The sequence below is a fragment of the Thermobia domestica genome, chromosome 7 (genome assembly GCF_964235325.1).
Source record: "Thermobia domestica chromosome 7, izTheDome1.hap1.1, whole genome shotgun sequence".
NCBI lineage: Eukaryota > Metazoa > Arthropoda > Insecta > Zygentoma > Lepismatidae > Thermobia > Thermobia domestica.
Genome location: NC_137460.1, coordinates 122133567 through 122159268, shown reverse-complemented (window position 1 = coordinate 122159268; position 25702 = coordinate 122133567). Strand labels below are relative to the sequence as shown.

The 25702-nt window shown below is 35.2% G+C and overlaps 1 protein-coding gene across 4 annotated transcripts in view; it reads left to right on the top strand.

The window, feature by feature from the left end:
* Positions 1 to 25702, top strand: part of LOC145690382 (uncharacterized) — a 161969-nt gene that overhangs the window by 91396 nt on the left and 44871 nt on the right. Inside the window, exon 1 of one of the 4 annotated variants that reach the window (XM_081765213.1) lies at positions 16749 to 16946. The exons of the other annotated variants lie outside the window; for them this stretch is intronic. Within the exon in view, the coding sequence (XP_081621339.1) occupies positions 16891 to 16946 (56 nt within the window). The 5' untranslated portion in view covers positions 16749 to 16890. Of the gene's footprint in view, positions 1 to 16748; positions 16947 to 25702 lie in introns of those variants that run through there. 4 annotated transcript variants of the gene reach the window in all.

Below are 25702 nucleotides of genomic sequence, written 5' to 3'. Positions count from 1 at the left end.
GGTCCACGTCTCATATAGCTTCAATTCTGAGAAGGGACGATGAACTTCAAAATACAAAGTAACAACTATACATAAACGCATATAAGCAGAGTACATACATTAATTACTTATATAAGGTACAGTGCATTTCTGTACTTCTGTACTGTTATATATAAAAAAGTAGAAGTGATAGACTTATCATCGCCCAGGCCATACTACTTTAAGTAGAAACGTGAAATATGGGTAGAATACTGCTTTTGTCAGGAATGCTTTTTGAAATATGTATCCTAAGGAGCTTAAAGGAAGGTTCGATCTTTTCCCAAAAATGGTGTATCTCACGAATCACTGAAGTAAGAGAGATAAAACTTGGATATAAACTCTTCATTAAAAATAAGGGAATGCGTGTTTCAGCATTCTTAAAAATTCTCTCCTAATGAGGGGGACATTTCTAAAATACTCAAATTACCTTTAGTTCAATGAAAAAGTGCCGAATGTGAGACTCGCTTCAGTTGACTATCTAAAATCTAGTATATAGACATTGAATTTTTTTTATAAACATATATTTGAGTGCTTCTGAAAATTCCGCTCCTAAGGAGTAAAAGGGGGCAATTTCAACAATATTGGAAATATCTCTGGATTAATTCACAAAATGTGGAATGTAATAATTTACATAAGTTGAAAACGTAAAATTTGATACATAAACTCTTAAATAAAAAGAAGATATTGTTTCAGCGTTTTCGAATGTTTCCCTCCTATGGAGCAAAATGGAGCAATTTATATAGTATTGAAATTTTAATTTATTCATTCACAAAGTGCATAATGTAGGAACTCGCGTAAAGTTGAACATGTAAAAAACGGTATATTAAATCGTAAATAAAATTAATGAATCATATGTAAGCCTTTTCGAACATTCTACTCCTAAAGAAGAAAAAAAGGCGTTCATTTCCAGAAAATCTAAATTTTCCTTTCTTTATTGAGAAATTAACCAATCTGGAGATCCGAACAATGGCTCAGTTGTAGAGCACTTACCTCTGGTGCGTAGGATCCCTGGTTCGATCTCCAACCAAGTAAATTTGTGATGGACAACATCTTGTCTGTAGGATTTCTGGGGGTACTCCTGTTTCCTTCCACATGATCATTCGTAACGGTCATAATCGTGGGACGTTAAATTGAAATATTTCATTTCATTTCTACTCGAATCTCTCCACTAAAACCGGAAGTGGTAGAAATCTACTACCACTTCAGTTTTAATTATGACATAATTGAGAAAATATCACGCCATACAAACCAAACTCTTTCACCTGGTGTACACGTGACACTGCTACATGTTTCTAAATGCAATTTTGAAGTGAATTGCACTTCTTAAGCCTACAACACATATGTGGGGTCTCACAGACCCAAAATAAAATACTGAAGTACCTTATGACATAATAAATACATACATATTGTTGGACAGAAAGTGTTATTTAATGCGGTTAGAGTAATCAAGATATACAGTCTGTGAAAAACAGAAGAATAATGGGATAAACAAGGTTGTAGATTATGAATTAATACTTAGATTACAAGAATGAAAATTATAAGAGTATGTAAAAATAATTAGAATAAGTTAAGTGATATTCAAAGACAACTCACGATTGTAGAGAAATAATTAAAGAAATCAAGATTGGCTTAGATGTTGGCTCTACCTGTATAATTGATACTACATTCTAAGATAAATATTCTTCCTCTCTGCAAAATTTAGTAAACAACACGTATAAGATCTACAACGTTCGTGACACTTTATAACTAAATGTGTTCTGTCATCGTACAAAATTTTAGCCTTGTTCCAATAATAATTTCCGTGATCTGTGTTATTTTGTATCACCACTGTAAGTTTCTATACCTAGGATCGCTGAGACCCCAACAAGAAATATGACTGTTTATAATGCTAGGCACTATATCGGAGCAATGCTTTCTACTGTTGAACTCTTCATCGGAACTCTAGCCCATGTTTCATTGGCTCGATCCCAGCTTACGCCCAGTGTGCTTTTCTGGGGTTCTCCCGTTTATTCCCACTTTCATTATTCCATCAGTTTGTTCTTTACCATCACCGTTTCTCTCTGAGCCTCTGAGCACAATCATGTGGCGTTAAGCTAAAAAGGAAGAGTGAAAACGATATATGTTTAACCAGTTGAGAATGGTCTAAAAACATTGCCAGAATGAAATTAAAAAGATTAATTTTTCTTATTAACTTCTACAGGCTTTATACCAATTGTTCTATGTACTTTATTATTATACTCATTAAACAATTCTTGTAATATATTTATCCATTTATAATTTCCCTGATTACTAAATTTTTTTCCACATGTTTTGTTAAAGCGTTCTAAGATATGTTGTTTTACGGAGACATGTACTCAAATTGGAAGGCTCAAAATTGAAAAATTCGCAAAATTTCATCTCTCCATGAGTTACGGTTCCCGAGATATGGCTCCTTAAATCTCTTGAAATCCGAACTTTTTAGCCAATATTTGGGGAACGGTGGCCAGTTGGCCAGTTACCACCGGTTACTGTTTGGTACCAAGATGTTCACTATCCTCTTAGGTATTGATCAACACCAATATGACATCTCTATGACTTACGGTTCCCGATTTTTAACTCCTTAAATATCCCAAAATCGGAACTTTTTTGTCAATATCTTGGGAGCGGTAAGAGTGACGCAAAAAATTCCATCATTTCTTTCAGATAGTTTTTGATGCTCTGTCGAATGTAGGGCTCAACATTGAAAAAAAACACAAATAATAGATAAACACACAAACAGAGATATATAGAGAACTCAGTAACGAATTTATTAAGTTCGTTGAAAATTTGTTCCATGTCTAGCTGACAATATTCGTCTATCGAACGATGTACTTGTCTTTGGCCGTCAGTATAATTGCATAATACAGTATTAGTAATGTTTCTTTCTGTAGCTCTTCTACTGTGTATCTCCGAGATTACGAACTTATTTGAGAACATTCTCGCTGAGAACAAAGATATTTTATTTACAATATCAATGACGCAGAGAATGTTATTTATTTTGTAATATCAGGAGGGTATTTCCAAAACATGTTAAATCCAAAAATGTCCAATTTTGTATTGAATATGGAAGAGTATACTATGGAACCTCCTACGTTAAATATTGAAATTATTTTTTAGTCAAAACACATCATTTTATGAAGTAAATTCTATATGAAATATCATTTGGTATAGTGTTCCAATGTAAAAAGCTATAGTTTTTTGCCCCTTTATGAAGAATTATACCAACTGGATTTAGCATGTTTCGGAAATACACTCCTCATATGTTGTTTGTTATGTTACAGTGCTGAGTATAATTTGGTGCATGGGCATTTCTGAACGAGTTGTGGAAAGACTGTACTAACTCTATAACCATAAATAGTCTCAAATTTATTTGTACAAAGAAATCTGGAACCATAAAGTTTGTCAAATCACTTCAAAATTCATCCAGAAATGTACATTCGACTTTTTCCTCGTCAGTATTCCTTTACTTAAGCAACTACTTTAGAAAGAACTTATTTCAGTTAGAAGATCCGTCTCAACAAATACTATGAGGAAAGAAGACTAAGCATGAACGAGAAGTTTAGTTCCCATCATTTGTATTCAAGGACGCTCTCACTTTAGTAAGTTACGTTGCAAAGAAGAATCGGGCTGTCATTTTACTACGTACTATGCATCAGAATGCAGTCACAATTCCCGGAACAAAAAGCCAGAAATAATGTTATTACAACAAAACTAAAGTTGAAGTAGGTAGATTGGATGAAATGATAAGAAATTATACATTTATTTTTGATTTTATTGATTTATTCTTGAAGTCTATTTAGGCCCTTTGCTTCTTTAAAAAATGAATTTTTATTATAAATGTATATGAACTATGAACTTATTACTACTTAAATTAAAATTCATAATAAGAAGCAGTACACTGAAAGATAACTGCAAGGATTAATAGAGTATAATCCGGTGAAAACCACAGGAAACGGAAGCTACATGTTTTTTTATACGGTTACCACATATTGATGGGTGAAAAGTAGGACAAATAGATTCCAAGAACAAGTTAGATTTAGAAAAATATCAGAATCAGATTTATACAGCAAAATTGACAAAATAATACTATAATATTACAATTTTTTCGCTTTAAATGGAAACAATACACTACAGTACTGTGTACAAACTAATACAATTCCGTTTTCACGTTTCCACTACCACTGACGCTCCCTTGCTCATTGCACTTCTTAACTGTTTACTAACTGTAGCCAGTTCCAGTTCAAAAAGTACACCTTTGTACAAATGTAACCATACAGAAGCAATGTTGAAGTACAAGATTATACGAATATCATTTATAGTAAGGCATTCCCGGACGGGGAATAACTATTTATTATTTACGTAAATAATTATTTACGTAAGGACAAGTCATAAATTCAGATTTTTCCTGCTAAATACAGATGTTTGATAACTCTACCTAGGTATTTTGTTATGAGAGCTGTCGAAGTCTAGGCGAGCTAGCCTCTAAGGCTACGAAAACAAAACTTTTCCCGTGGAGTATGAGCGATGTCGCTGAGCGAAGTGTTTTGTTAAATTTTCTTGTATATTCTACATTCAAAACCATTATATTATTTTTCAAAAAGGTGAAACCAATAAGGATGAGATTATATTTTAAATGTTCCAAGGCGGTCATGATTAAGAAATAATTAACATCAGGATTCGAACAAATGAATATTCTAATGCGAGTAGTGGACATTATAAATCCATTTTAAGATTTATCAATAACGCCGGAGAACAACTGATACCTGTTTTAGCTGCTAAGGTCTGAAAACCGACAGCCAAACCTAGTTGACCCGAACGAAATCCTAACTCAAGTGGCTCAGCGACCTGTGATCCGTGTCTACCTCTGTTTTTCCTTTCAACATTTTAAGAGCTATTAAGGGTAACAACTTCTTATGATGTCAGAGATTATGAAATAGAAGGTCGACCAAAAGTTTTCGAGCTGTGTAGCCAGCACATTAACATATATCGCCTCATTAAACAAGTACTTCTCGTCTCGTGGAAAACATTATTAAATTCAAGACGAGACGAGACGAGGCGTCTCGTGAGCAATTGCATCACTAACATTTTCATCCCCTGTTTCAGTTGATACAAGATTCATAGTATGAAAATTGAATTAGAGTGGATTTGAGTTTATGTTCCTTTCAGCAGCGAGACTACATGAGACATGGGCTTGTAGATAATTGTGAGATCCGAGCTACTTGGGCTCCCGCCGGGAATCTAATCCGGGTCTCCTGTGTCAAAGCCGCATGTACTAATAATATAGTCACAGGAAGCTTGATAGTATCATAACTATAAATTAATAAAATGATTGTGCGAGCATAATGAAGAGCATTTATCTACGTTTAAAGATAGGCAAACTATTACACAATATACTACATTAATAAATATGGTTTAAATGTTATCTACTAAAGGTGACCCTCGAGACACGGAAGGATAGCTTCTAGATGATATTAAGCAAAGAAATCGGGTCATATATTTTGTGTATGAACTTACGAAACGAGACTAGAAAAATTTTCAGAATCGAGACGAGACGAGACTCATACAAAACTTACGAGAAGGAAACGAAGAAATCAGTTTTTTCGTCTCATCTTGTCTCGTGAACGACATTGCCCATAATTTTTAGCCAACATTTTTTTTCCAACAAGAATCCAAGTCGAGATTGTGAATGTAACCATTCCACAGACGATTATTAATATTATTGTTCTTACTCATTTGTATGTAAGAGATACTAGTAAAGTAAATCCTAAAAGAATTAATGAAAATATGAAAAAGAAAAAAATTACGTCTCATGATTAAGCCCTGTAGGCTAAAGGAGATGAATGAATATGGAAAGGGGATGATTATGACGGAATGGAAGAATTGATGGAATGGAAATCTGGAGGAAATGGCAGAACGCCGAGAAAATTCACAAGTACAATCTTGTCACCACCAACTCACATTGTCTTAAATTGAAGCAGACACCCCTCTCATCACAGGTAAGAGTTCTACTAGTGAGTATCGTGCATCCTCCCTTCTAAGTAAAACCAATAAATAAATAAAATAAAATAAAAATAACTATTTTAAAAATTAAATTGATAAATTCCTACATTTCGTTAGTAGTTGATCTGTGACAACGTCTTGGAAGTTACGTAAGATCCTGTAAAAAAAAGAAAAACGCATCAAAATAACAATTTTGTTTCGTCTTTTTGTACGAAAATCATGAGATAAACGGAACAAGTTGTTATACAGGAATAACAGGTTTTCAATCGCAAATGTAAATTATTTTGTCTCCTTCGAGAGTCGATAATTGCCCCCAAAATTTTCCACGTTGTTATAATTAGTACTTCTTGTTAAATGTTGAATATTTTACAAGTCAACATCTCTGTATGAATCTGGTATTTGTGTACTTGATCACGTGATGTCTAACAGAAGACTATCCAATAAAACTCAAATGTCTTTGTCTCTTGTTTCATTGATTTAGGAATTTGAAGACGAATTACGTGTGACCTTGCTACCATGACCAGACCTATAATAATTGCTTACGTTCTCTGAAGAGCACATGCTACTGAATGATTTTATACATGACGGGCCTTTTGTCTTGCTATGCCTTTGTTACTCTCAAACTAGTAAATAACATTCGCTGAAATTTGGTGTATTATGAAAATATATACAAGGGAGCATTGTTTGGCATACTTTATAATACCATTACAGATTATCAAATATGACAACCCAAAATAAAATCCCAATATTTTTTAAAAATATAATACTAGATCAAGTTATTGTGTTGTAATATGTTCATTTAAAATATTAATAATTTACAAAGTATTGAGATAACAGTTAATTAAATATTTTTTCCCTTTCACCAATTCATTTCTATCACATTACAGTATTTTAAGATTTACATGTTACGCAAAAACTGAAAATTCTATATGTATTGTGCAGTGTTATGAATTATGGTGGCTACAGTATTACGAACATCGAAAACCAACCAAACTTTGGAAGTTTGTACGACAGTAGCAACACAAGTGAGAAGGACGAAACAATGCAAGTCCTTACTGTATCTTGTATGATCATGTTGTGATGTATTTCAAAAAGTTAGAAATATATATATATATATATATATATATATATATATATATATATATATATATATATATATATATATATATATATATATATATATATATAGATCGATAGATAGATAGATAGATAGACTCATATGATTAGCATGTATTCAAAACCTGAATACAATCCACAGCGCTTACGGGAGCCAATTAAGTTTTCGAAAGCATATTTATCCAGAAGAAATTACCGGTTAGTACTTCATAATTACCAATACTTTATTTTGTTCCTTTAACTCTATATACGACGTTTAAGGTATTGATAAGGTATGCGAATCCTAAACGTATTATACAATACTTTCAACAGAGAAGCTTTTGTTTGTTATGGTTGCGAATATTCTATTTTTATATTTTGTAAGCAAGAAAAGAAAGAAGAATGCACTTTACATACTCATGAACTATCTCTGTACTTCATGTATGATTATTTTCTTGCTTTAAAAAAAATATAATCCTTATAACAAACCGCAAGTATTATGCAATTATGATGTAAAGTTGACATGATAATATTGCCTAAAACAAAATGAGCATGTCATGTATTTGTTTTATTTATATACTGCACAGAAAGACATGCAACATTACATCATGCTTATATTTCTAATTGGATAAGGACAATTTTATCTTCAGGCCTGACAACAATACGAAACAATTGCTTCTTGTATTATTTTCTCTCTAAAACAACCTGCAGTGTAGAAAACATGTCGAAACTTCAAAAGCAGCAGAAGATTCTTTACATCCAGTAGCGGCGATTGGACGTTAAAAGTGGGGGGGCAAGACATGATCTGAATATTTGTATATCAATGTTAATATACAAATTTCCCTGATTGAAACTATATACATTAATAGGCCATTTCAGAAAAGTGGGGGGGCAACTGCCCCCCTTTGCCCCCCCTAATCGCCGCCCATGTTTACATCAAATAGTACAAGAAAGTTTTTTTTTTAAAAAAAAAAAAAAAGAAAAAGTAGTTTAAAAATATTATTTAAGTTGCATTAACAATACAAGAAGAATGTACTTGTATTTATATTGAAGAAAATGCAATCTTATAGGGAGATTAATATGGAATCATGAGAATCAAAGGAAAACAATCCAGTGATATAGGTACTTGACAAATTAGAAATTTTGCATTCGAAAAGTCACAATTTCCAACGAAATAGGTGTAACTGTTAACAGCTTTTAATCATCGAATCAAACAATGGGATAGTACTAGTATATGAGGATTTCATTTTCTCTTTAGATCTTAAATTCCCCCAAGTACAGTGATTAAATAATTCCTGCATTTACTTCGACAGCATCGTATTCATATTCTAAAATTCAGGAATCTATTAGAAGTGCGAATGGGGAATGGCGGAAACTTCATAACGAGGAACTACATAATTTATACGGTTTACCCAACATTGTTAGGGTCGTCAAGTCTAGTTGGCTTAGGTGGGCAGGTCATGTAGCTAGAATGAAAGAAAGTAGAAATGCTTTCAAAATCTTGACTGGAAGACCAATCGGAAAATGACCATTAAAATAGACCTAGGCGCAGATGGGGGACAATATTAAGATGGATCTCGCAGAGATAGGAATACAAAGTAGAAACTGGATCCAATTGGCTAGGGATAGAAGTCAATGGAGAACATTTGTGAACCCGGCATTGAACCTCCGGGTTCCATAGGCCATAGAGTTAGTTAGTAAGTGCGAAAACGTCCTTGCGGATATCCTGAGATTTTTGACTGTGGGCTAAGTATTACCGATAGTGTTTGGTTGGTCTTAGAGAACTGATATTTAGATAGTAATTTGGATTAACTTAATATTTTGTTTTCTTCTTTCAAAGAAAAGTAATTCAACTTTCTTATTCTCAGTTAGGACTTAAATACCTTTCGAACGTGACTGCTAAACGTAAAGTAGTTGAAGCAACTTTACTCGATTTTGTAACTTAAAACTCAACCAGAAATAATCAGCATTATCAACATAGACAAAATAATACCCATTATAATTATTTTCAAGTATTTCACACTACATATAACTTACACAATTATCAGCTTAATAACTGCTGGTTATTATCACTCTTACTTCATCCTGTAACAGTGTTGACTGTATCAACGAACATTGATCATACAATTTCTTATTAACTATTCATAATTTACTTTTGCCCATCATGCCACTTAATTCTAACAGTTGACTTTATAACCCAACATTTTGTTTCCTCTAAATTTGCATCATCGCCTAGTTGCCCAATATTCTCTTCACTTCTTTAGGCTAGATGTTTACCATCATCTCTATCCTTTCAAAGAACATTCTTGCTCCATTAAGGTTTCATAATATCCCTTTAGTATTTTAATATCTTCATCTACCCTCTCTATCTCGTCCTTCAACTTTTTACGATGTCAGTATTTTAGCTTGGCGATATTTATCAGTTGGTTTGTTTATCTTCTTTTCTAATTGTATAATTTTATCATAATTCTTTATCACCTTTTTGTCCAACCGTTTGTAGGGCCACGGTGGCTAAGTGGTAGAGCGTTCACCTCTGGTGCATTGGGTCTCTGGTTTGATCCCAGCTTGCTCCAAGTGAACTTTCTGGTGGACGAAAACCTTTTCCATTTTTTTCCCTCAGGGTTCTCCCACTTTCTTCATTCCAACATTTCATTCATTTCTCATCACCGTCTCCTTTTGCCTAGCCGGCATAACCGTAAAAATTTCATTTAATTTTTTTGTCCATTCCTTTATAACATTCCTTCCTTCGTGATTTCAAACACGCTTCCAAATTATCCACCTTCTCCTCTAAGTGCTGCAAATTCATATATAAGTAAGTCACACAACTCTAATTTGGCTCCCTTGATTCCAGTTTAACTTCAATATTATGAGTCGGGCCCAGATCATTTAAAAAATGTATATGTGCATATACAAACGTATATCTTGAAGGTTAGTGCATATTATATGATTATTTGAATATTTCTGCTTATATTTCAAGTTACGAATCATTTTAAGATTCTTAACGTCCTGAATAAGCAGTTTTGTGTATATTCGACATCCATTAAGAAAATGTTTTACCTACCCTCTGAGTAATGGGAATAATGTTTTCTAGCATGAAAATAATATTAATTATACGTACATTTCTCGACAGTTGTTGAAACAGTCAAGAGGCTGGAAACTCAAGATGCATCATCCTACGTCTCACTCTTTTTTTTTTTTTTTTTTTTTTTTTTTTAAGAAAACATATTTCTTTTAAGTTCTACCGCAAGCAAAACTAGAAGGAAAGGTATTATGAAATGGACGTCGAGATTAGCTTTCAGAATTAGCGTAAAATAGTACGAATAAACTAATACATGTGTAGTAGGATCAGTAAATCTTTACTAAATGAATGGTCGGTCATCAATTTATGTCCCACATCTATATATATAAAAGAGAACGTACAAATCCTTTGTGAACTCATCACGCTAATACGGCTGAACCGATTTCTTTCATTTTTGGGGGGTTGTTAGGATTTGGACCCTAGATGGTTTTTATCATATCACTTTAATTTTTAATTACCAGTGTCTTGAGATAATGGACCATTCAAGTCTGCATAGTTCATCATAGGTAAAAATAAACGTATGTATATGCAACCCGCATGACCACGTGACTCGGCGGGTTAACATAAATGACAGGCGCTTGCAATTTGAAAGCGAAAAAGTAAAAATTATCTAAGTAACAAAGTTTATTGCGTTCCGGGGTGACCGCAGCGAAGCGGGGTGAACGCTGCTAGTCGAACATAAATATTTTAAAATAAGTATAATTTCTAACCAAATCACAAAAAAAAAAAAAAAAAAATAGTATTAAAATAGCAAAAACTGGTAGACTACTTACCTCTAGGAGAAAGGATCCTTAATTCGATCCCAAGTCACATGAGTTCGTTGTTGACAATTTTGTATCCTTGATTTTTTTTTAAAAAAATTCTTTTTCTTCCATCTCTTATCACTGTTCCTCCCCTCATAATTTACTTAGATTTTCCACCTTCTCATTTAGCCTATAGCGCATTAAACACTTCATTCTGTAAATCATTATGCATACGTTCGAAGTCTTTGAAAGCAGTAAATATGGCGGTAGCTCAGGGATAGAGTCCTTATCTATGGTGCGTGGGATCCCTGGTTCGATCCAGGCCCGTATCCACGGGGGGTCTAGGGTGGGTCGCCCCCCCCATAATTTTTACTGTCCTCCTCTAACATTTTCACGATAGGCTTGCAAATGAACTATAATATGTTCATGAATTATAATCCCTATATGAACTATAATGAACTATAATGAATATGTTGATGAACTCATAGTTACGGACTTGGTTCGATCTCCGGTCAAGTAAGTTTGTGGTGGGCAACATTGTGCCCGTGGGTTTTCTCCGGGTACTCACGTTTCCTGCCATTTTTTTTCATTTCGCCACGTTTATCATCCATACACCATTTTAAGACTCAAAATTTTCATTATTTACCCATACGTAATAAAGCTTATGATATGAGAAGTATTGGAATAGAAGAATACTCTGAAATATTCCTTGGCAGAGATATTTCATCTGGCTAATAGTTGAATCGATGGTTGATTTAGGCTATGCTAAAATCGACTTCATTCCTATACTGAAAAGCCTTTTACTATTTCTTCAGCCACTAAAACACCTGGTGCTTGGAAATATGAAGCCTATTATATGAATGGTGGGGTACAGGTCCGCAACCAGAGGGGGCTAGGCCCCCTAAGCTTTCCATGGCCCCTCCAGATCTCAATACAAAATGCTACTATCAATGCAAAATCATAATTTAGATATTTGTAAGAGAATTGTTAATAACTTTTCCCCTCTTAACATATTCATGGGTCCCCAAACCTCTGTGGCTGGTTTCGGGCCTGGTGGGGTATACTCATCCGAAATAATTGTTAAGACTATAGGTGGTTCTAGTTTTACAATAATTCCTTTTCCATCTGACAATACATCACGTCTTGCTGCACGTCTTGCAAATAAGAACAGAAATAAACACTGAACTGCTGAACAACACTGTACTATTAATAAAAATAAATACTTTACATGTTACGTTTCGATCTTCTAACCAAGATCCTCATCAGACATATAGCCTACTCTATGTCTGATGAGGATCTTGGTTAGAAGATCGAAACGTAACATGTAAAGTATTTATTTTTATTAATAGTACAGTCTTGTTCAGCAGTTCAGTGTTTTATTTCTTTTCCTTATTTACCATAATTCCATATGAATACGTGCATAGCAAGAATAAAATATAATTGTCATTGTGCATAAATGCAGTGATGACTCCCATATAAAATTATTTGTTATTCTTGTTCGGTACATCAGGCGGAGGATGACACTTTTCTTTTTTGAAGGTCAGTTCGTAGGCTACCGCGTGCAAACAAGTTTAGACGTAGTAACTACAACATATGATATAACAGTACACATCATCAGCATTTCGTATGCATCACACTTGTTTATAGAATCAAGTAAAACCCGTGTCAGATCTCATGAAGCACACACAGTACAAGTGTTCTTAGAATATATTGTAGATATCTTTGTATTCAAGTCATAGGCAGCCTAGCGTTTCGGGCACAGAAGACTTAGTTCAATATCAAGACTGAAACATGGTACTAATTTCAACTAGGTCTAAAATTTGCATAAATTCGCAACATCTTGCCTTATACAAGGTTTCATATCACCTTCATTCTTCCACAAATTACTTCAAAGCATGCTTCTTCCATTGCAAATCGGGTTGAGTGCTGGTGAAAGAATGGATAATCTATAATACCATATAAAGGATATTGCTTTATTTTAAAAGAATATTTCCTGCCGTTCAAATATAAGAATTTGATTTTGTGAATGAGATTTATTGAGGTTGTCAATTTTTCTAGATAAGTGGTACATTGACATTTATGCAATCACCTTGACACTTACAGAAGGATCGGTAGGAAAAAAATACTCTTGGTGATATTCTTTACTTACAATCAGCAGTTCTTAATTATCAGAAGGACTAATCTCATCACTTCTTTAGTGAAAAATGTGTAAGTTTTAGAAACATTACGCCCTTGCTCTTGTCTGCCTCAACAACTGACAAGTGCGCCGGATTTTAAAAATTATTATGGGTGGTGCTGTAATTCATAGTCCACCACTTGGGGCTGTGGAATACCCTCAGAATCAACAAAATATCCTCCCTGAAAATTTAGAAACTTGGCCCTCCCGAAAATATTGATTGGGTCTTTTTGAATGAAAAATTATTTATTTATTTATTTTTACTTTTATAGTGCAAAATATTCTAGAATAAGAATATAGCAGTGTAACTAAGGAAGTTGTAGCCCCTTATGTTAGTTTTCGTTACTCGATTCTGAATGCTAATCTTCAGATTTACAGGTTTTAAAAGGATAAACTGCAGATGAAGTCAGTTAAATAAAACTAAATGTATAAGCGCATATTTTTGTATAGTCATAATATACAGAACACATCAAATTGAAATGAAACTCTCGTCCAATTTCTCATTTAAAAAGGAATCGTTGCTTCATTGAGAAGAAAATACAATGGAAAGGATCTCGCTTTTTTGACTTTGAGCGCTATAACTCCGGAAACTTACTTGTTTTCATCCCTAGGAAAGTCTCTGCACAAACTTTATATCTCCACTCCCCGCTCGCTCGAACCTCCTATACTTTAAGAAATACAGTGAAAGATAAGATTTTCCACTTTTTAAATTTTCCTTAATTACTTTTATATTTTTTGTATGGATGTCAGAGCTCCTCTACAAAAATTCTGGGGTAGACCGAGTGCTGGAGCACCTCCGGACCTGGCAATGCCCCTGCCAATTGGTGCAGTATGCATAAACGCTTTCTGATTTATTTCTGCTTAAAGCTACTTTGAAGTTGCCAACGGGAAAGTCGAAACCCGGATGTCCTTATTTGATATCTGGGCGCTGGGAAGGGTCCCGTGTGTGTATGAATTTTATAGTACTATATAAGAGCAAGGTCATTAACTGCATCATAACTTGTGGTTCGTTTGAAAATGCAAGCGGAAATCTAGTGTGAACGTAAGGCAAGTGAGCGACACATCTGATTCAAGGTCAGAAATGAACGAACTCTACAATTACAGAATAATTACAATCCTTTCAGTTTCTCATACGCTTCCGCATTAACACGCTTGAGACAATTTTATTTATTTGTTTGTTTATTTATTGACAAAGCAGTATTGGTGTACACAGTTCAGGATTGGATCTCTCAGTGTAACATTTTTTATTGTGAAGCAATTGGGGAAAACTTGAACTAACAGTTGGGATACTCTGGTGCAGTAGCGTAATTTCAGGTTTTGCTTTGGGGGAAGGGTTTCTGATATAAATACAGTTTATATATAACTTGAAGGTAAGGCAATTATTCTCCCTCTGCATCCCGCTCCCCTGATCTGGTCTAGAAAGGCAGAAGTTATGGTAATGTGGACAATGAGATGAACATATCACTCAGTGGAAAGCCTTTTGAATGGCCATAACACATTATAAGCTGTAATGCCAGAGGGTTTGATTTATTGTTGAAAAAATTTTAGAAAAATCTTTTGTTCCAGATGCAGCTAATGTACACTAACAACGAATGATGGGTAGAAGAAGCAATTCAGGTTCGGCTTTATTCGCCTGCTGAGACTGAGAGAAATTTCGAAAGAAAACTTCAAGAGTGAGGATGGCTGTCCATGGATTTGCCAGACTCCTTTCTTGTTTAATACTTGATTGGTTGATTAATTTGTGTGTACGATGTCAATGGTGAGGCTACATAGCTTCATATCTAAAGTTTAAAGTGGGTTCTGAAACGATGTCGGTAGTACTCTTCCACTGGGAATAGAAAGCGGAAGCTCATGCACCAATGACACACCCACTCTAGCCATTACACTTGGTTGGAGGTCTCTTGTCAAGCAAGAAGTTAATCATTCACCCTTTGTCCTAGTAAGGCAATTTTACGAAAATGATGTAATCTATAAATAGTCCCAGAAAGTACATGTCCAGGGGAAGCCCTGCAGGTACCGTACATGCCCCGGGACATTCAGACTCTCAGTAGAAACTTTACAAGTAATGGAAATATCCACAGGATTTCTCTTAGATATTAGTGGGATGGGACTATTATGGGACAATGTCTTGAATGTCTTTGAAAGTCGTCCTGTAATTATCTCGCACATTCCAGAAATAACCCACAAGAACCCCACGTCAATTCCCACTTCCGAAACATAAACAAATATCTGAATTTCTCCACAGAATATCCATTGGCATAGTTGGTACGTCTCGTGGACACTCGTGGACACGCAGATATCAAGATTAACGTCCCTTGAAAGTCTCTGTACTCTGTAAGGTAACCGTTATACTCATTACCAATTGATAAGCTGAAATCAAATTGGGCAATGAAGGGATTAAACAGTGGCGGTTGAATACATTGGTATTGTCTCATAAGATTATATTATATTTTCCATTTACATATACATATCAAAGAATTACACGAATCAAAAGAATAGCAGATATAATCCTGAAAATGGAAGCAGTGAAGGGATAATTGTCTGGCTAGATTTTAAAAATAAGAAAAAGGAAAAAGAAAAAAAAGGTTGATCAGTGAACAAAATCATGCCTTTACTTTACACTTACCGAAATCAAGAGGAAAGTGGGAAACGACCTTATACGAGGTTCTTGACATACATAGTAATATGGACAATATTTTGTTTTTAAAAAGTTAGGGTTAACCACGGGATGAAGCAGAGCTCTTCCAATAGAAAGAGACGAATTTTAGGACGAATTGTATGGCTCATTTTCGACACAAGACAGCGTCAATTCTTGTCTCGTGTCCATTCCTCTAGTTAGTCGTAGAGATGAGTTGGGAAGATCTTCGTCCAGCAGCAGGCCCGTAGCCAGCCCAAAACTGTAGGAGTGGTCGGTAGAAGTTTCGAGGGCAATCCAACCATATAGTTCATTTACAAGTCTACCGTGAAAATTTTAGCGAGGCCAGTAAAAATTTAGGCCTGTATCCATGACCTCCCTAGCTCCTCCCGTGGATACGAGCCTGTCCAGCAGAGAATTGACAGCTCTTGATCACGGTTATGATTTAAAACAACAAATCATTCTCAAATGCTCCTGATTCTCAAAATAACATTCACATTTCTTAAGAAAGGAAAGGACATCCTCCATTACAGAATCAGAAACAATTATTCATTATTCAGATTATGAATAACTTTCACTGTCCTCTTTCAGTAAGTTCGATATATGAGATGACTAATTAAACGAAATAATCAAGTATTTATGAAGTCGTGACAATTTATCCCAATTAAACATGAGGTTTTCGCTGAAAATATATTTCGTACTATACAGGTTCTACTGTATAATATGTTCTGTTGTTAATTACCAGTGTTACATTTTTAACAATTGTTTCTTCTTACCGAAATAAACATAAACTTTCTTATTCTTCAAGCGTTTATAATTTTACATAAGGATTCCATCTTTCCATTTGTCAAAAGAAAAAAGAAAAGTATTACATAACTATAAGTAAAACATGTTCAGTGTTACGTCATTCTTAAAATTCTTATTTAATAATATGTTAATAACCGGTAGAACATATTTCTTTTTTGTCATTGATTTCATTCACGGCAAAAGAAGGAGATAGTTTAACTCATATGGTTGTCAAATAGTAAACAAATAATTTGAACAAACTGTGCTTTTCCAAATGTAGTGCGGGCGGATGTGAAGTTAGTGTGGTGTTCGGAGAGGATATTTTTGAGAAATTCGGAAAATGTCCATTGAATATCTCTTGTTGCAGGCTTTTGAAGCCGTTTGTTCTTATAACTTGTAAGTACACGTTATATGTAATCTATATTGTATAGATACGTTATATGAAGCCTAACTATTCGCACATGTATAAATCAGTGGCGGCGATAAAGAGATCGCACACTCTACCTGTATTGCGGAAGAGGACTCTAAAACAGGATGAAGGCTCTCGCAGAATGCTGTGTTTAATCACTGGTGGTCTAGCCCCTGGCCGGGGGGCCTATCTAGTTTTTTGAGTGCCAAAAATAATTTAAGCTATTATTTATATATTTTTGAAAGTTTATTGTAAACTCATGATATAGCTATCATAGTCTGGGTTCTGGCAAACTCACCAGTTTTTAACTTCTAGATCCGTCCCTGGTGTTTATGGGGATAAATGTGGGATTACATACATTGGTGACAGGCACGTACTCAGAAACTTTTGTTTAAGCGATCCAGCACTACAAGATACTACATCTGTGTAATATTGAATGGGTATTATTCCGCACCTAAAAAGACAAGTAATTATAAAGTACTGCCACTTATATCATTAAAAAAAAAAAAGATAGCACTAGATTGCTCTTGTAAGACGAGAAAGAGTACTGATGAAATGTGGGTTCAAGTCTTTACGCTACATCAATCATTTCTCTGCTAAGCAAGTATTGTTTTATTTTTTTAAAGTGTAGAAATGTATGTTAAATTAGGACGTTTTTTTGGAGGATCCGGGCCCTGAGGACCCCAGTGGAAGTGCGCCCCTGACTAGTGATACTGTCCATTTTTGAAGCGAGCGATCCTCCCTCTCATTCATTTCAAATCTAATTATAGAAGTAAGTATCTAATGTCTGCAAAACATACTTTATGTTCTATAAAAATCTGATTGTGTCTCATATATATTCAGTTATTAGACTACATCAGGCATTGAAAACATGTTTCAGGCGTGTACCGAAAATGTTTGGTTCGGAAGGATTCGAAGTTTGGGAGAGGATCCAATCAGTGGCGGTTCGTGAAGTTTAAAATGGGTAGGACACATCCAAACATCTACATTTTCGGATAACGGAAAATATGTTATATGATATAAAATTGAGAAGACGGTTCCGGGCTCGACTCCCGGTGGGGACGCTCGGTTGAAAATGTGTAACAGCTTTTTCAGGTTAGTCATCCTGAGTGAGGGTTTTCCTGGGTTTTCCTCATTCACACCAAGCAAATGTCGGGATGATACCTAATGTAATAGTGCCAAGCTGCTTCCTTCCTTCCCCATTCCTTTCTTCCTCTCCTATTGTTTCCAAAATAGCTATAAACTACATGTAAATACTAGACCTAATACGATTTGGAGAAAATTATTCTCTTAAATACATCTCTTCTAATAAAATACTATTTTTAAATGTTGTAAGGAAAATGAATTGTGCCTTATCTGTGGATTCTTCAAGAAATTTCGAGAAGATCTTTAGAACGTAAGTAAATTATCCCAACTATTTTTCAAGACAAATGACTTACGTCAAATTGTAGGATTGTCACTGAGATATTTATGCTGTAGCAATATGAAATACAAACAGTCATCTTAGAGTTTTCGAGAAAGTCTTCGGAAAATTTTCACTCTTGCTAGTGTATTGACCCTTCCAGTTTTCTCTTTCTTTCTTTCTATATTAAAATGATCTATATTTTATTCTAGGATTGTTAATAAAGTACATATGCTTATTAATTTAATGAAAACATCTGAAAAAGTGCAATTTTAACAGGTTAATATGGAGTTGGACTACCCTTTGTCCTAACAACTAGGAATGGCCAGACGGATCCGGATCTCGGATCCGGATCCGGAATTTCGGATCTTGGATCCGGAATTTCGGATCTTGGATCCGGATCCGAAATTTCGGATCTTGGATCCGGATCCGAAGTTTTGTATCTTGAATCCGGATCCGGAATTTTGGATCTTGGATCCGGATCCGAAGTTTCGAATATTGGATCCAGATATTCGGTTCCTCTATCCACACCCGAAATTTCGAAGTTCAGATTCGGACTCCTGATTTGAATATTTTAGGCCTTAGATTGAGACCCAGAACTAAAATATCCATATGTATAAAATTGACTACGTGAATTTTATCTAACTCAGTGGGAAGACAATTCAATTTAAATGACAAAAGATTACATGAAAATCTCATTTTCACATTTTTCGGGGTTAGACCACTGTTGCGCACACCCTATCATTTAGTCTTTAGTATATCTTTAAACGTACTACAAGTATGCCACTTTCATCTCAAGTCAGTAATTGTATAGATCTGCCTTTTGTTATATATTAATCGAGTTAGGATTAAAACTCGATTGTTTGTGAGACCTATGATAATATTTTCAGAATGAGTTATAACGTTGAAAAACTGCATAGTAATGCTGCATATTTTCTTTGTGCCACATTGGAATTTAATGTAGTCTATCTTATACAGTCGGCTCTTATGATTAATTCAATGATCTGAACTCCTGCAGCATTACGCTAAAATCATGGATGTCTTTGAATTTTCGTCATTATTTCTATTTTTTATTACGAGCAAAATAAATATCATAAGCGGCATTTTACATCATACATATAGACGCAGTTCAGTCAGTTGATTGCTTAAAGTTTATAGCAAAGCTATTACATTTCTAAGACACTGACGGCTTTAGGACAAAATCCATGGCTTTCCCATAAAATCTTAAATCTCTCTATATAAAAAGGGCAAAGTCCTGAGTGAGTGAGTGACAGATCACCGTACAGGCCAAATCGCTTAAGCTACAAACGTGAAATTTGGACAGTTTATAGGCTTTGTGACGTAGGATACTACTAAGGAAGAACTTTGGAAAATTCGACGAGGAAGGGGGAAATGGGGTGGAAAACAATGATGATTCTTGACGTTAGATACTTCAAATTTGGTATTTGGGTTTCTCATTGAAAATAATTTGATACTTGTTAAAGTGCTTTTTGATATTTAAATTAGAAGGGGCAGGGAAGATGTAGAAAGTAAAAGAACGTGTGGTAATTGCAATTATTGCAATTAGTATAATAATATGCCTATATCTTGGAAACTTAAAGGGTTAGAAACATGGAATTTGGTATTTGGACTTCTCACTTAAAATAATTAGATAAGTATTTCAACGTTTTTTTGATATGTGGCCAAGAAGGGAAGAAAAAGGGCGAGAAGAAAATTAAGTGGAGATTACAATTATTGTATTAATATGTTCAATCATTTAAGGTTAGAGACTTGAAATTTGGTATTTGCATTTCTCATTGAAAATAATTTGACATGTGTTTCAGTGTTTTTTGACGTTTTAGTAAAAAGGAAAAGAGAAGAGATGGAAAAGAAAGAGGGTGGGATTGTAATTATTATAATAACATGTCGATATCTGGGAACCTCTGAAGGTTAGGAGCATAGAATTTGGTATTTGGACTTTATATTTGAAATAATTAGGTATGTACTTAAGCGTTTTTTGATGTATGTCTTAGAGGGGAAGAAAAGGGGCGGGGAGAAAAGACTTTTATATCTCGGAATCCTGGAATGTTAGAGAAATGAAACTTGTTATTTGAACAAAAATTCGTTATGAAATGAAATCTTTGAGTTTTACGTCCCACGCTTATGCCGGTTAGGCTAAAGAAGACGGTGATTAAGAGAAATAAATGAAATGAAGAAAGTGGGAGGAAACGGGGAAACCCCGACAAAACCCACGAGCACGATGTTTGTCCACCACAAAGTCCACACGGCGCGAGGTGGGATCGAACCAGGGACCCCAAGCACCGGACCCCAAGCCCCCAGACGGATCCGGATCTCGGATCCGGATCCGGAATTTCGGATCTTGGATCCGGATCCGAAGTTTTGTATCTTGAATCCGGATCCGGAATTTTGGATCTTGGATCCGGATCCGAAGTTTCGAATATTGGATCCAGATATTCGGTTCCTCTATCCACACCCGAAATTTCGAAGTTCAGATTCGGACTCCTGATTTGAATATTTTAGGCCTTAGATTGAGACCCAGAACTAAAATATCCATATGTATAAAATTGACTACGTGAATTTTATCTAACTCAGTGGGAAGACAATTCAATTTAAATGACAAAAGATTACATGAAAATCTCATTTTCACATTTTTCGGGGTTAGACCACTGTTGCGCACACCCTATCATTTAGTCTTTAGTATATCTTTAAACGTACTACAAGTATGCCACTTTCATCTCAAGTCAGTAATTGTATAGATCTGCCTTTTGTTATATATTAATCGAGTTAGGATTAAAACTCGATTGTTTGTGAGACCTATGATAATATTTTCAGAATGAGTTATAACGTTGAAAAACTGCATAGTAATGCTGCATATTTTCTTTGTGCCACATTGGAATTTAATGTAGTCTATCTTATACAGTCGGCTCTTATGATTAATTCAATGATCTGAACTCCTGCAGCATTACGCTAAAATCATGGATGTCTTTGAATTTTCGTCATTATTTCTATTTTTTATTACGAGCAAAATAAATATCATAAGCGGCATTTTACATCATACATATAGACGCAGTTCAGTCAGTTGATTGCTTAAAGTTTATAGCAAAGCTATTACATTTCTAAGACACTGACGGCTTTAGGACAAAATCCATGGCTTTCCCATAAAATCTTAAATCTCTCTATATAAAAAGGGCAAAGTCCTGAGTGAGTGAGTGACAGATCACCGTACAGGCCAAATCGCTTAAGCTACAAACGTGAAATTTGGACAGTTTATAGGCTTTGTGACGTAGGATACTACTAAGGAAGAACTTTGGAAAATTCGACGAGGAAGGGGGAAATGGGGTGGAAAACAATGATGATTCTTGACGTTAGATACTTCAAATTTGGTATTTGGGTTTCTCATTGAAAATAATTTGATACTTGTTAAAGTGCTTTTTGATATTTAAATTAGAAGGGGCAGGGAAGATGTAGAAAGTAAAAGAACGTGTGGTAATTGCAATTATTGCAATTAGTATAATAATATGCCTATATCTTGGAAACTTAAAGGGTTAGAAACATGGAATTTGGTATTTGGACTTCTCACTTAAAATAATTAGATAAGTATTTCAACGTTTTTTTGATATGTGGCCAAGAAGGGAAGAAAAAGGGCGAGAAGAAAATTAAGTGGAGATTACAATTATTGTATTAATATGTTCAATCATTTAAGGTTAGAGACTTGAAATTTGGTATTTGCATTTCTCATTGAAAATAATTTGACATGTGTTTCAGTGTTTTTTGACGTTTTAGTAAAAAGGAAAAGAGAAGAGATGGAAAAGAAAGAGGGTGGGATTGTAATTATTATAATAACATGTCGATATCTGGGAACCTCTGAAGGTTAGGAGCATAGAATTTGGTATTTGGACTTTATATTTGAAATAATTAGGTATGTACTTAAGCGTTTTTTGATGTATGTCTTAGAGGGCAAGAAAAGGGGCGGGGAGAAAAGACTTTTATATCTCGGAATCCTGGAATGTTAGAGAAATGAAACTTGTTATTTGAACAAAAATTCGTTATGAAATGAAATCTTTGAGTTTTACGTCCCACGCTTATGCCGGTTAGGCTAAAGAAGACGGTGATTAAGAGAAATAAATGAAATGAAGAAAGTGGGAGGAAACGGGGAAACCCCGACAAAACCCACGAGCACGATGTTTGTCCACCACAAAGTCCACACGGCGCGAGGTGGGATCGAACCAGGGACCCCAAGCACCGGAGGTGAACGCTCTACCACTGAGCCACCGCGCCCCCTTAAAAATTCGTTATGTTTGCAGGCGTATGATGTGCGAGGCCGTAGACCGAGCAAATGTGTGGGCTGGGGGGAAAGCCTCCATGTACTCGCACTGAAATTCGGTATGTCTCGGGATACCGGAATGTTATTACATACAATTTGATATTTGAACTGAGATTCGGTATGGTTGTAGGTTTACGAGGTACGAGGTCATAGGCCGATCAAATGAGATATCAGAGGGTCTAAGGGCAAATCCCCAGACATTTCTTTTTAAATTGATTATGATTAGAGGCTTTAGTGGTGCGAGGCCCTAGTAACGGGGGTCTAGTGGTGAAGCCCCCAACTAGCCGAGGTCTATTAAGTACATAAATGTATTTGCGTAATGACTGGAAATTGCATGTATGCCTGTGGACAAAATTGCATAAGTAGCCACGAGAAATGACAATCCTTTAAGATAAAAATTTTAAAAAGCTACCAAAATGTACTCTTGAATGAGTTGTATATTATGTTTGCGCAGGGCCGAATCCGGAACGGACTCCTGGAGGGGGCGGATGGATTCTTAGGGGGCGGTTGGGGATGCTAGCAGTGAAAAATTACTTAGATGATCTGAAATTGCCACAAATTACTACTAAAGTACACTGTTAATGGTGGCGCTGGGTAGAGGCGAACGACTTTTCGCCCTCCCCCTGCATCCGCCTATGTGTTTAAATGAATGATATAGCTCCTTATACAACCTATGCAGAGTTAATAGTAGTGGATTACTAATTACAAAGATACGTGTTACTGCTCGAGGCTCCATATGGTATTTTGTATACACATACAGTACATTAATACATTGATTTTGATACATTAATTGCCATTTAGAACTTCATCTCTACTACAATTCTTAATTCTAACTGGAGTGGTACGGTCACAGAGAAACGTATTTTTAAAGAAAGAAAAAAATCTCATCAAGAGCAAGAAAAGGAAGTTGTTCCTTAATTTGATTTGATCTATATTTTTTGGGCTGTTCTATTAGCAATGGCCTAGCCCATCACGACTAGGAAATCGCCTCATTCAGTGACCACAATAACTCAGAAAGAATTAGAAAAGTAAGCAGCCTGAGTCTCTTGAAGAAGCTTGGGCTTGAGACTAAGGTTTCATCCCATCATTTGACTAGTGTTACAGAAAACAAAGGACAAATTTCCATCAGGACGACCGCTTTAAACAAGATTTACTACCTTTTCGGTCAAGTATTTCTACTAGAATCGAATCTGACAATGAGATTGCTCTCACCTAAGTCGACAGTTTTACTCAATCAAATTTGGAGTAATTGTGACATATTAAGGCACGAAAACCAAATATCAACAGAATGAAGAGAACGCAAGGCTGTCACACGATCAGATACCAAAAGTGTCTTAAAATCTTATTTTAAGCATAGGAATGAAAATCACTTTGTCAATAATTTCGAAAATTTTGCTGATTAGGAACACCCGAATTTTCTGACACGGAGTTTTGAATCCGGATTTAAGATCCGGTTTCTCAGGTCTGGATCCAAGATCCGAAATTTCGGATCCGGATCCAATATCCGGATTTTCGGATCCGGATCCAAGATCCGTTTTTTCGGATCCGGATAAAAGATCCGAAATTTCGGATCCGGATCCAAGATGCGAAATCTCGGATCCGGATCCAGTGTCCGGATCTGGCCATCCCTACTAACAACTCTGATCTGACGTGAAATGGAATCAGAGTAGTCGTGAATGGTAGCAAGTGAAATATTACACTATTCAGCAGTTGCGTGAAAGAAATTGAAGGCGGAAATCTACGTCAGATTTAGGTCTTCAAAATGGACCTCACATTTTCAATTATCTTTACGTTCGAGGGAGGTTCATTACTGTTTTGCCTAGTTCTTGCTCTGTCTAAAGGCCCTCCAGCACTTTGTAGAAAACATTTTCAATTATCTTATGTTTAGGGAGATCGGGAATTCCCGTTCTGCCTAATCCTTGGAGACAGAGAATTTTAGCGAGGAGGGAGTTCTTTGTAGGGAAATGCAGCACCAAAATGCTTGACTCCTAGCGTGTTTTTATGCAGATCGGAACTAATGTATATAATGTCTGTAATAATGAGGGCGGGGACAAAATGCAGACGTCAAAATCCAACGAAAATTTTGACGAGACAAACAAAATCCAAGTTACCGAATCATAGGAGTAAGTGGATGTACCAGTGCACACACTATATGATTATTTTTTTCATCAACTCTCATATATTCTAAAATGTTATCTGTAAGTTTTCAATTTACTGAAATAACCTTTTCTTTTTTAAGCACTGAAAACCCAATAAAACATAAAAAAATATTATAACAAAAGGAGAGATTGGCTTTGATTACTTTTTAAATATAACCATATGAAAAGTTCTGGGTACTCCTATTTATTATGCATTTAATACATTTGAAATACATTCAGCATATTAGCCTACGGTAAGACCTAGTGGCGGACACAAAACCCGGTTTTTTGGTTTTCTCCAAAAACCGGTTCGGTTTTTCATCGTAACCGGTTTCGGTTTTCAAAACCGATTCGGTACTCACCGAAACCGGTTATTAGTTTTCTCCAAAATCGGTTCGGTTTTTCACCGGATCCGGTTTCGATTTTCTTCAAAACCGGTTCCGTTTTTTTCCAAAATTTGATCTATTTCTGACCAGAATAGTGTTTCGTTGTTCTCCGGAAACCGATTCCGTTTCCACAGAAATAGTTTTATGTGTTTCCAAACGTTTTCACCGAAACCGGTTTCAGAGAAAACCGAAATATCGATTTCTCGGGTTTCGGTTGTTCTAGAAATCGGTTTCCAGTTTTTATAAAAACCAGTTTTGACCATCCATCATCCATTTTAATTACGACAAGTAACTGATGTTTTTTGTTATTTTTATGAGGTAGCATATAGCAGTCTTTTATTTTAAGTGTTGTACATTTATTTATTTTAGTTCTGAATACTGATCAAAATTATTTTTAGCAAAGATCAACGTGTGAAATATATACTTACTATAACAGTTTTACGTGTTTTATTGGGTTTTAAGTATTTTTAAAAAGAGTTATTTAAATAAAGTG